The 12515-nt window shown below is 45.7% G+C and overlaps 1 protein-coding gene across 28 annotated transcripts in view; it reads left to right on the top strand.

The window, feature by feature from the left end:
• Positions 1–12515, top strand: part of Ank3 (ankyrin 3) — a 431439-nt gene that overhangs the window by 295376 nt on the left and 123548 nt on the right. For 25 of the 28 annotated variants that reach the window (XM_075980047.1, XM_075980046.1, XM_075980043.1 and 22 more), the window contains 3 exons: positions 2373–2570; positions 4845–4943; positions 5238–5336. In XM_075980047.1, the coding sequence (XP_075836162.1) occupies positions 2373–2570; positions 4845–4943; positions 5238–5336 (396 nt within the window). The remainder of the gene's footprint in view (positions 1–2372; positions 2571–4844; positions 4944–5237; positions 5337–12515) is intronic. The other 3 variants (XM_075980036.1, XM_075980032.1, XM_075980035.1) reach the window with 1 other exon arrangement.

Raw genomic sequence — 12515 nt, 5'->3', positions numbered from 1 at the left:
TTGTTATTGCAGATGACATTTATACTTTAAATGTAGGATGGCTAAGACTGATCTCAGCTGACTGCCTGAAGTTGAATCTTGTTCCACCATTGAGCCACTGAGTTCCACTGGGCAAATTAATTGATGTCTCTGTGCTGCCATCTCCTTATCTAGAATAGAACTTTTTAAATGTTGCCTCTTGTCATCCCAGATATATAGGTATATAAATCAGGACACAACACAAATCCAGTCTTTATTAGCAATAGATCATAAACATACTTTATATCGACTCTGTGACACCCACTGAGCCTCCGCATTTATTAAAGTTGACAGCGATTCTGCATGCTTAACAATGGATGTGCTAGTTTATTTTTTTTGTAAAGAATTAAATCTTGGCTGGATCGTTGGAACTTCAGGATGCAGAACATCTTCAAAGTTTTTCAGAGCTCATCCAGGCTTTGATTTCATAACTGTCAGTGCTTGAGACCACTGCCTTGCATAAAAACATGCTATAAAATGTTGAGGACCAGTTCAGAAATTGTTAGAAATCCTGTCCCAGTTGAGCCAAAAATTCATTGAATGATTGTCTGTGAAGCTCAGGTCAGCAGCTGAAACAGTAATTTTAAAATCAACATGCTGTTCCATTCCAATCTGTAGACATGTTCATATGATTTGTACATGCTTGGGAATGTCAGTGGGAAAATGGTAAACGTCTTTGCATTCAGTGATTGAACCATGTCGTTTCTGCTAGAGCACCTGCAGTTTAAAACATGGCGGTTCGTATTGCGCAATAGTGTGGAAACTGAGCCAGGGTATTTAAGCAGGGTTTGCTGGTGTTGCATGGCGGGGCCGCATGTACGGTGCCAAGCGCTCATGTTTCATCTTCAGAATCAAAGATGCAATGAAGTTCTAAAGGGAACTGGGCAAGTGCTGACAGAAACCCTTCATATATGTGTGTGTGGTTCTTGAACTAATTTTTGGTTACCATGGGTCCGTGGCCCCTGGTTGAGTTAAAAACGCCAAATGGGGATGTGACCCACAGTCAAGAGTTCTCACACAAACCATAGGATAGCGACTTCTGTAAAGGTGTCTGAGATCATACAGGTGGGATGCTCCAAACAGAGCCTGAGAGATAGATGACAGCAAGGTTCTGTTGTTGAGGTAGCCGTGGCCGAGGGCTGTGAACTTTTCCTTTGGTTTTTCTGTCCTCGGGATTTCTCCTGCTTGCCGTGGCATTCTGGTGCCCCCTCTTGTTGCTTGTGTGAGTTACTTTCCTCATTGCTGTATTTAAATATTTGAAAAGAAGCACTTGAAGGGAGCAGTAGTTTATTGTGACTTAGGGTTCAAAGAGAGTCATTTCTCATTGATGGGAAAGACACAGTGTCGCAGCTGGAGGCCAGCTGATCAAGCATCTGCAGTCCAGGAAGAGGAATGGGGCTAGGCTATCTAACCTCAGGGCCCAAACTCAGAGACCCACTTCCCCCCAGTGAGGTTCTAACTCCTGAAGGTCTCACAGGCTTCCCATATAGTGCCTCCAGTCAAGGAGCAAGTGCTCAAACCCATGAGTCTGGAGAGGACACCTCACGGTCAGTCCACAGCGACCCCTATGCATCCTACTGGCTGTATAGTCTCTCTGCCATTGCTCTCCACGCAAAGAAGGACCCGTATTTGGTTCTTCCCTTTCCTCTGCCTCTCCTGCCAGAGGGGTCTGAAGAAATGCTATGTTTCAGTGGGCATTTCTTTCGGGGAAATGACATGGGCGATTTGGGGGTACCTATCTGGACAGGTTAGGACTAGGTGGCTCTCCCACTTGTCTCAAGCCCCTTGGGTGCAGGACTCAGTCCATGCAGGCTTTGTGCCTTTGGATGAACTACAATAAGTTAGCCCTTTGTTGTAGGCAGATGTCGCCTTTGCTGCTAGAATGCTTGGTTTGATAAACCCGCAAAGTACCACCCCTGCATGACCCTATTTTGCCTTTCTTAGCTTTTGACTGTGGGGAAATGGTGGCAGCAATAAGGTAATAGAGCACTAAAATATGTGGTTTGCACAAGTAACTATAACTCACAGGCGTGTGAGTTTTATTCAGATTTGTTCTCATCCCTTCTTTACTCCCCCCCCCCCCAAAAAAAAGAGTCATTGTAGATTGAAACCGATGCTCCACGGCAGGGTAAAGAAGTGATACCCAGGTAGAACTGTCTTTCATGCTCTCGTACTCAAAGGTCAAGGGCCTCGCGTTTCCAAACCTCATAGAAAAAGAGAAACAAGGGTTACCTTTTGCACTGAATTAGAGTCGTGTGTTCCTCAGACACGGGGCAGCTAACGTCCCCTGCATTTGTCATATGACGCCATTGCCGCGCAGGCTCACTGACCTTGTGTTTCCGCCTGGCGTTTAGGATGACCAGACCCCGCTCCACATCTCAGCCCGACTGGGGAAGGCGGATATAGTGCAGCAACTGTTGCAGCAAGGAGCGTCGCCCAATGCTGCAACCACCTCTGGGTACACCCCGCTTCACCTTTCGGCCCGAGAGGGGCATGAGGACGTCGCTGCGTTCCTTCTGGACCACGGAGCATCCTTATCCATCACAACAAAGGTATGAGGACTTGGCTCCCGAAGCACACCCTTCTTGGAGTCTCCCGCCCAGTGATGGGTTAAGAAGCTGTGGTTCTGGGTCTACAGTGGGACCCCTAGGCTAGTCATGGATGTGGCCAGGGAAGCCTTGCTCAGCAGGAAGTAGTTTTTCAGGTTTGAGGAATTTTGGGGTTTTTTGTTTGTTTGTTTCTTTGTTGTTTCTCGATATATTATCTTCTAAGGATACCTTAATGACATCTAGGATCAGAGGGGATATTTTTGTTTTGTTTTGCAAATTACTTGAGAGGTTCCAATGGCAATTTGGAACACACCTGCTGATTTCCTTTGCTGAGATCAAAAACACTACACACTTAGTCTATTGGTACTTTTATACAGATATCTTTTCTTTTCTTTTGTTTTGTTTTGTTTTTTGTTTGTTGGATTTTTTTGTGTTTTTTGTTTGTTTGTTTGTTTTGTTTTTAAGACAGGATTTCTCTGTGTAGCCCTGGCTGTCCTGAAACTTGCTCTGTAGACCAGGTTGGCCTTAAACTCAGAGATCCACCTGCCTCTGCCTCCCAAATGCTGGGATTAAAGGTGTGTGCCACCACAGCCGGGCTTCTATACAACCTTCAAATAGGGAGAGGTTTCTCTTGTTCTTGTTTGTTGTTGCCTCTCCTTTTGTTATAGCTGTTTGATTTACGGTTTGACATCTTGGTGTCATCAAGTAATATTCTCCCGTGGCTATAGCTGCACAGAGAATGCAAAGTGGTTTGCTTGTTTCTATATTTGATTTTTTATGAGAACTGCGTGGACATAACAAAGTGTCACACCTAGACAAACTGGCCTATGACATGTCCTGAGAAGAGTGACAGGTGCTGAAATCTCCTTGCTGTCTGTGGATAAGAAGGACTAGTGTATAATTAATACAACAATGATTATAAATACTTATAGAAGAAAAGCACCTGAATAAACAGTGACGGTCCCAAACTTCATCTCCCGTGATTTCTTGGGCTCTTTCAGAGAGTCAAGTCACACATCACAAGATCCTGGATGTCATTTAGAATGGGAAACAGAATAATGGGTGTTGGGGGGTCACAGGGCACCCCGGCCATCCTCCATCCCAGCTGCCCCCTGGATGTAGTTAGCAATAGTCTTGTGGGATAGTATATGTTGGTCTCTAATGTTGGGTGTTGACTGACTAGTTGATGTCTAGATCCTTGCAGGGTCTGGACTCATGGGAGAACAGTCAGGGACTGTAAGTATCCAACTCTTGTTGGTATCATTACACAGTTCACCTCGGGGAGCAAAGACTAAATAAAGCACTTCGAACTGCTCCTGGAGGCAGGAGCATACGCGATGAAATCGTGTGTATCAAGAGAATGCACAAAGAAATTGTATGTTTTGTGGGGAAGCAGGGAGCGGGGGAAGGGACATGCTCTCTGCTGATGTGAGCCCCCAGAGCGTCCAGACTTAATATGGGGTTTCCCAAGTATAGGCAGATTTTCCTTTTGGCCGCCAGCCCACAAAAAATGATAGAGACTTATTATTAATTATGAAACCTCAGCCTATAGCTTAGGTTTGTCTTACTGGCTCTTATAACTTAAAGTAACCCATTTATATTAATTTATGTTTTGCCTCATGGCTTTTTACTTCTCTTCCATCTTGCACCTCCTGCTTTCTCTCTCTGTCCTCTGTCCTCCCTCTTGCTCCTGGATTCATCTCTTCTCACTCTGCCTGGAAGTCCAGCCTAACCTCTCCCTGCTAAGCTACCAGCCATTCAGCTCTTAATTAAACCAAATCACCTTGACAAAGACACATCTGCACAACATACAAAAAGATTATTCCACAACACCCAAGCACACCAACATGGGCCTAAAGTGGGGCCTGTGCAGGCCTTTCTTCCCACAGCATGACACCCCCAAATAGCCCTGGAATAAATTAACAGATCCGGCTTATCAGATACACCTGACTAATTCCTAAATAAGTGAACAGTGTGGTTCAGTCAGCAGAGGGTCCAACCTTCTGATCCCGTTACACAACCCCGTGGTCTACCACTGTGTTAGGCTACCATCCCAGCTATCTTGAGACACCTCTAACCCCACAGGCTGCAGGTTAGACACACCTGTTAGGCTTAGTCTGTTTGTCACTATAGATTGAGAAGTCTTCGATTGTTGCTGCTATTCAGCTCTTTACACATTTGTGTAACCCATCTTTGTCGCTGGAATAAGCCACCAGCCCCAAGAAGCCCCTCCCTGTGTCACCTCCATTCACGATGCTCTCCCGCTTCCTTCCTCAGAAGGGATTCACTCCTCTCCACGTGGCTGCGAAATATGGAAAGCTTGAAGTAGCGAATCTCCTGCTGCAGAAGAGCGCCTCCCCGGATGCTGCTGGGAAGGTATGACGTCATCAGCCACCCTGTGGCAGGCCACCTCCACAATAACAGACCAGCACTTGCTAATATCATAACCCCACCCACCTCCCAGCCACTTTGATGGTAACTAAGCCTAGCGAAGTCTCACTAGGTGGAAGAATACTTGGGACCCCGTGAACAGTGCCGGGTCCACGTACACTGGAACCTGAACGGGAATGCCGTTGTCTGTTGTATACGGTCTAACCCCATTTCATGAATCTATCAGTCTCCTACTAAGACACCTTTGACCCTGGTTGTTGTCTCTGCACGTGTTTTCAGAGCGGGCTAACTCCACTGCACGTAGCAGCGCATTACGATAACCAGAAAGTGGCCCTTCTGCTTTTGGACCAGGGAGCCTCACCTCACGCAGCCGCAAAGGTACTTGTAACTCACAGCCTTAGAACCGAGTGTGCATCATCTATCTTTCCCTATACAAGCATCCCCTCTTGCTAATTCTGTAATGTCCTCATTGTTCAGACCCGCCTCATAAAAACTGCAGACAGAATTGCCAGGAAGACGTATGCCTTGTGCTACGTAGTCACCTCATGGGGTAGATGCTCAATAAATACGTGCTTGTCAGTCAATTCCTGGACGATGGGGAGGGAAGGGAGCTGGAATCCTCCTCAGCCAGTCTGAAAACATAAGCAGAGTCCAATTGGAAACTCTGACTTGTGAGAATGAGGAGTTGTCCCAGCTTGGTAAAGTGCTTGCTACATGAGCTTAGGTCCCTGAGTGCAGATCCCAGCACCCGTGTAAAGAGCCAGGCGTGGAGGCATGCACTCACAGTCCCAGAGCTGTGGAGACAGACAGAGGATCGGTGGGGATTGCTGGCAATGTATCTAGTCTAATAGCCAAGCTGCAGAGTCAGTGAGAGACCCCGTCTCAAAAAAATAAGGTGGAAAAACAACTGAGGAAGTTATTCAACTTCAGACTCTGGCCTAAATACTCACACACGCGCACGCATGCATGCACACACATACACTCACACACGCAGGCACACAAAAGTCCTGATTTATCAAAATTTATAAAAATGCACATCGCATTTTCTTGGCCAGAAAAATACTGCCTGCATGTGCTTTGTACCTCACAAAAGAGCCTAAAGGGTTTCCTGTGGAGGGGCAGGGGGTGGTTGTTACTGCTGAGGGGACCGTTAGTCGTCTTGTTAGGGAATTTTTGGGCAGTAGACATCTTAGATTTCTGAGAAGGAAACACCAAGCATAGTGTACCAGCTCTAGTGTTGCCCTGGTATTCTGACCTGACGAGCTGGAGGCCGAGCATGTGTTTGGTTGCTGACTGGGTGGCTGTGACACAACACTGAACCAGCACAAACCTGATTCTTAGATTTTTTTAAAATTCTTTTATTGTGTTTATTGTTCAAAGGACCGTTTGGCATCCGTAATATTCTTGAGCCATGCCTTGAGAGTTCTTTATTGTTGGGTCATGTTGGTCACGTCACAGACCAACGAGCCCGGCCTGTTCTAGGTAGCAGTACTGTGGGAAAATGTTCTGGACACTTCCTCCATGAGAGAGGATGTTGCTATTGTGGTGGTTTGCTTTGTGATTGTTGTCGGTTTGTGTGTGTGTGTGTGTGTGTGTATACACATGTGGGGGTCAGAGGAAGACTTGCAGGCGTTGGTTCTCTCTTCCTATCATGAAGGTTCCAGAGTCATAGGTTTGGCACCCACTGCCTCTACCTGACATTCTCTCTCCTCTCCCCGGGGTGCAGGTTTGTCCTCAATTTCCTTTCTGTATCCTTCGGTCATTTGTTCTACTCAGTAAAATACGCTCAAAAATCAAATTCTGAGTACTTTAGCCCAGAGTGTCAACCTTGGCCTTGGCCCTGTCCTGAAGAAAGCTTTCTCACCTATGCCTTTGAAAAACAAACAAACTACAACAACAATCCTGTTTACCGCTTTAGTCAGCATGTGAACCTGGGAGAGTGGCACCTAAAAGTGAGGCAGACGAAACTTGCATGCAAGAGCCAACGCTGTGCAGAGCATCAGACAAGTTAAACTTGAGGGTTGAGAGTTACATGAGCAGTGTCCAGCCACAAGGGTAAGCCTCGCGTGGTGGACAAGCCTGATATCGCAAAAACCTTGTTTTTCCATGGAGGCACATAAAGAAGTAACAGCAGCCAGCTGTAACAAATAATCTAAAGCAAACTTGCTCCTGTTTGCTGCACCTGGGAAGGGCATGGAAGCACTTTCCAAGAACAATTGCGTCTTTTTGGAGAAACTGGTCACAAGACTCTTGTTTTCTTGGCATTTTCTCAGAAGTGCTCAGAATTCCCCTTGCACGACTCCTTTCTTGAACCTGTGTTCTGACCAAACAAACAAACAACACAAAAAAACAATAAACAAAACTTTGAGAAGAAAAGACAAGAGTTTAGAAGGGGAAAAAAATTAAGGAATAGAAAGAATCATGCGTCAGGACAATCCAAAGAGTGAAGCAGTCTAGTCTCCATCAGCGTAGGCATGATTGAAGCAAACGTAGGCTGTATGTATGTGAGAACTTCGGCCATAGTCACTTGCCCATGACTCCTTTCTGTCCTCTGTCCCCTTCGTATTGATCACTTTCTTCTTCTAATCTTCTCCCCCAGTAGATTGAGTGTGCGAGAGAGAATGTGTGATACCTGAGTCCATCCCATTGCACTGTAAGAAGAGAGACTCTGGTGCACACCTACATGGAAGCCGCTTAAGGCTGTCTGCTGACTGTGATCAGCCAATCACAAACGAGCTTGCACTCCCCACTCAGAACCATGTTACAGTCTCCAGAGGCGGTAGGAAAGTGGTTAGCGGTGGAGAGAGTGGAGAGCTGGGTTGAAGGGCACAGAGTCCAGCTAAGGAAGACGAGGAGTTTGCAGAGATGGTGACAGTTGGGCAGCGTGTGACTCACACCATGCTGCTGACCGTCACCCCTAAAACACACTTTAAATGGGAAAGTTTACTGGATATGTTTACTAAATATTTGTCTTAGTGTCTATTGCTGTGAAGAGAAACCATGTCCACAGCAACTTCTATAAAGGGAAGCAGTTCATTTGAGCGGCTTACCGTTTCAGAGGTTTAGTCCATTATGGTCATGGCGAAAAGCATGGCAGCGTGCAGGCAGACACGGTGCTGGAGAAGGAGCTGATAGTTCTACATCTTGTTCTGCAGGCAACAGAAAGTGAACTGTGTCACTGGGTATAACTTGAACGTGAGAGACCTCAAAACCCACTCCCACAGTGACACACTTCCTTCATCAAGACCACACCTACTCCAGCAAGGCCACACCTCCTCATAGTGCCACTCCCTTTGGGAGCCATTATTTTTAAAGTTCCACAGAGGTAGTGGAATTTAATGTCCATCCATTTTCATTTTTGTTGTATGTTAATATCTGCAGTAACCTGAACAATAATGGCTTCATAAGCTCATATATTTGCATGCGTGGTTCCTGACCAGTGGAACTGTTTGGGAAGGATTAGGAGGTGTGGCCTTGTTGGAGGAGCTATGTCACTGGAGGTAGGGCTTAGAGGTTTCAACATCCCATGTAGGACCAGTCTCTTTCTTCTCTCTCTCCTTCAACTTGCTGCTAACGGATGGAAGCTCTTTGCTACTGTTCCAGTGCCAAGACCACCTGTTTCCTGATGCCATTCCCCTACCCATGATTACCATGGTCTCTAACCCTCTGAAGCTGTAAGCAAAGCCCCAATTAAATGCTTTCTTTATGAGTTGCCTTGGCCATGGTGTCTCTTCAAAGCAATCAGAAAGTAACCAAGACACCGTCCTTGTGCTTGTAGGCCTGTGTTTCTAAGGAGCCCCAGTGAATACACAGAGAAATTGGTAATGTAGCTGCTCCCACATGGGGGTAAGAATGCTGGCACACTAGGGCCAATCAGGCTAGAAGTAGCAGTAGTTATGGAATGATATATGTGAAAAAATATATCTGGTCCATTTTTATGTTCATAAATAAACAGGTCAGAGTCTTGGGGTGTGACTCAGTGGTAGAGTTCTTGCCTAGCATGCACACCGCCCTGGGTTCAGGGTCAAGCACCACATTAAACCAAGTGTAGTGGTGTATACCTGCAATCCCACCACTCTGGAGATGGAGGCGGGCGGATGAGTTCAAAACTTCCCTCTCTTGGGTACATAGTGGAGTAGAAGGTAAGCCTGAAATACCTGAGATTCTATTTCAATAGACAAACAAACAGACAAACAAACAAGCAGTCAGTAGCCAGCCTTGCATCTATCAAACAAAATTTAGGATGAGTGTTTCCAAGTTTACAAAGTATCATTAGGCAGAAGTTAAAGAGCAGGCCCCCTATGTAATAACTGGGTTGTGTCCCATTAGCCTGAAGCCAAGGTCAATCCAGCACCAACTTTTCTAATGGGATGTTGTTCCTCTGTATCATGGCACATTGCCTAGGCCACTGCTGTGTCTTGACATCCCCATAATACCATCTTCAGGGCCGTGGTGCTAAGCCAGGGACTCTGTACGCTTTGATCCTGAGCAGATCAGTTATCTTAGTTACAGACTGACTTTATCTGCTATGGTAACAATCCTCCCTACAATCCTCTTCAAACCACTGTTTGAAGAGCTGAGCTTCTTTCTCCAACCCCAGGCAGCAACGCAGAGCTTGGTTGTGCCTCTTTAAAGTAGCAAGGCCACAGACCTGCAGAACTTCCCCAGAAGCTCCACAACCTCTGTTCTTGACACCTCATTGGCCACTTTTAAATGCAAGAGATGCTGGGAAATGTAGTTTTCAACTGGACACAGTTTTCTTTCAATAAAAAGAATGCATACAGCTGCTACCGATTTTACTCCTGGAAGTTCAGATCCTAAATCCCAGTAGACAGAGTGCCAGAGGATGCCAATTAGTGCCACAGCTGCACTAACCTCGATGCACGCCCTTCTTCTGTGCCCCGTTTCCAGCACTTTATACACGTCCTGCAATAGTGATGTTTGACTTTATGTGACTGAGTTGCTAAAAAGTACATTTGCTGAGGGATCGTGGAATACTAAGACCCAGTTTTACCAGATTTGTTCCCGGAGACAGGATGCTATGCTGGAAAGGAACTTGGCTTGGTTGCTGGCAAAACTGAGAGACTAATTAAAAAGCAACAGCGAGCCTGGACTAAATGGTCATGCTGCTATAAAGTGTGCAGCGTCCTCCTTACTGTGTGTGTGTGTGTGTGTGTGTGTGTGTGTGTGTGTGTGTGTGTGTGTGTGTGTGTATGTGTGTGTGTGTGTGTGTGCGCGCGCGTGCAGGCTTGGGAGGCTAAGCCACAGGTTCCACATGATGGATATTTTGTCTTCAACAAGAATATGGGGAAGTAATGCTAGACATGGTTTAGCAGTCAGGGTCACTTTTTTCTCTTGCAAGAGGACCTGAGCTCAATTCCCAGCACCCACATGGCAGCTAACAACCATCTGTAACTGGTTTCAGGGATCGATGCCTTCTTCTGGTCATGTACTTGATACACATACATACATGCAAGGAAACGCTGATACATACAAAATTAAAAATTCGGGAGAAATAAAATCAAAATCAAGTGTAAGAAAGGGAAGATGTAAGATTCTCCTGATTGGGCTAGAGAGATGCCGCGGTGGTTCAAAAGCTGTTCTTGCAGAGGCCAGAGTTTGGGTCCCAGAACCACACCAGGAAGAACAGAACCCCTTGGAACTCTAGCTCCAGAAGGTCTCAGGATACCCTCTGGCCTTTGTGGGCACCTTCACTCACACATATGTATAATGGAAATCTTTTTTTGAAAACACAAGATCTTTGAAAAGATTATTCTATAATTGACTCTCCCTGGTTAGTCTATCAAATTAATACATCTTCCTTGAGTGTAGGAGTCAAGTATCATTTTGCTTTTCTGAAAACAGAGCTTAAGAAACTCATAATTGTATTGTGGGTCTCTGGATAAATTCCTTGCCTCTTATTCAAAGTGTTTCCTAAGAGTTTCTGAGATCTTGGTTTTCTTACCTTACATATCATTTTATACCTCAGAAGTAGCCAGGATGAGTCTCTAAAGCAGTGGTTCTCAATTTGTAGGTTTTGACCCCTTTGAGGGGGGTGGTGTTGAACGACCCTTACTTAGGGGTCATTTAAGACTATCTGAAAACACAGATATTTACATTACCATTCATAACAGTAACAAAATTGCAGTTATGAAGTAGCAGCGAAAATAATTGTACAGTTGGGTGAATCACCACAACATGAAGGACTGTATTAAAAGGTTGCAGCATTAGAAAGGTGGAGAACCATAAAGAATAATATGGATCAGCCAGGCAGTGGTGGCTCACACCTTTAATTCCAGCACTAAAAGGATAGAGGCAGACGTATTTTTGTGTGTTCGAGGTAACAAACAGAAACAAGCAAACATGTATTTTATCTAGACCTGGCACATATTACAAAATTATTTGAACTCTTTAGATAATTGTTTCGTAGGACCTAGAATTTGTGGGTCGTGTTAGAAGATAGCAAGATTGTTACGTCTGAAAGGAGAGCAAATTGTCCTGTGCTGGTTGGGGCTGAAAGCTGACCAACTCATGATCTTCTCTTTCTTCTTTTATCTATGTTGTTTGCTTGTTTGTTTTTGAAACAGTGTCTCCTTGCATAGCCCAGGCAGGCTTCAGCTTCCCAAAAGCTGGAATTGTAGGCATGCACCACCACACCCAGCTCGGTTAAATGTTCTGTCCCTTGTAAAAGTAAAACCACAGGTGATGACTGATAAGGACCTAGCAATGCCTTTACCACCCGCATTGTTAGTGTTAGGCATGTTGGCTAGTCCTGCTTCTTCTGTTAGTGCTGCCTTGTGAAGTTTCTCTATAGTGGAGGGGTAGAAGGTAGCTAGCTGTCTCCTGCCCCCGTGTCTTATACTATAGCCTTGGACACAGTCCAGTGCTCTGCTGGCCCGCAGAGGCATGGGTCTCTGAAGGGTGTGTCCGAGTATTTGGTCAGAGGGCCAAATGCTTCTCAGGGTAGCTAGTGTTTCCACATGGCATAGGTCAAGACTAAAAATAGGAATCTAAAACCTCCTCCTGCCCTGGCTCAGCCAGGCGAGGACTCTGGAGGACATCTCCACGCTGCACTTCCGCTTGCTATGGTCAAGTTCATGTCTGTATCGTAGTGCGGTCTTGTATTTGTTATGGAGGGCACTTTCTCAGGTCAGACACTCAAGGCTCCTGAGGCCCAGCTCATCAACAGGAAACTTCATCTATAGCTGAGCATTAGGGGCCAGCTGAGGAGAAAATGGCACAGGTTCTGACTGTGGAGGCTCCTTTCTTCATGTAATCCGCATGTGCCTATTACTTTGAAACACGTGCCGTGAGGACACCACAGCCTGTGCCTCGGTAGCTTCAGACTACAGTAAGAAGTAATAAATGTGCAAATAAGAGCGTGCCACTAAGTGATCCAGGACTGAGGCTAAAGACACAGTGGTTTCTGGGTGTTAGAAATTGATCCATGAAAAGAGGCAGCCAGCTTCACTAAGGGTGTAGCCCCTGGGCTGACTTTTCAATGCTATACGCCATCTTCATAGACAGGCTGTGGGAAAGGATTTTTGGTAGAGCAAA

The sequence above is a fragment of the Microtus pennsylvanicus genome, chromosome 7 (assembly GCF_037038515.1).
Source record: "Microtus pennsylvanicus isolate mMicPen1 chromosome 7, mMicPen1.hap1, whole genome shotgun sequence".
Taxonomy (NCBI): Eukaryota; Metazoa; Chordata; class Mammalia; order Rodentia; family Cricetidae; genus Microtus; species Microtus pennsylvanicus.
The sequence above is the reverse complement of the archived record's forward strand: the minus strand, read 5'-3'. Positions and strand labels throughout refer to the sequence as shown.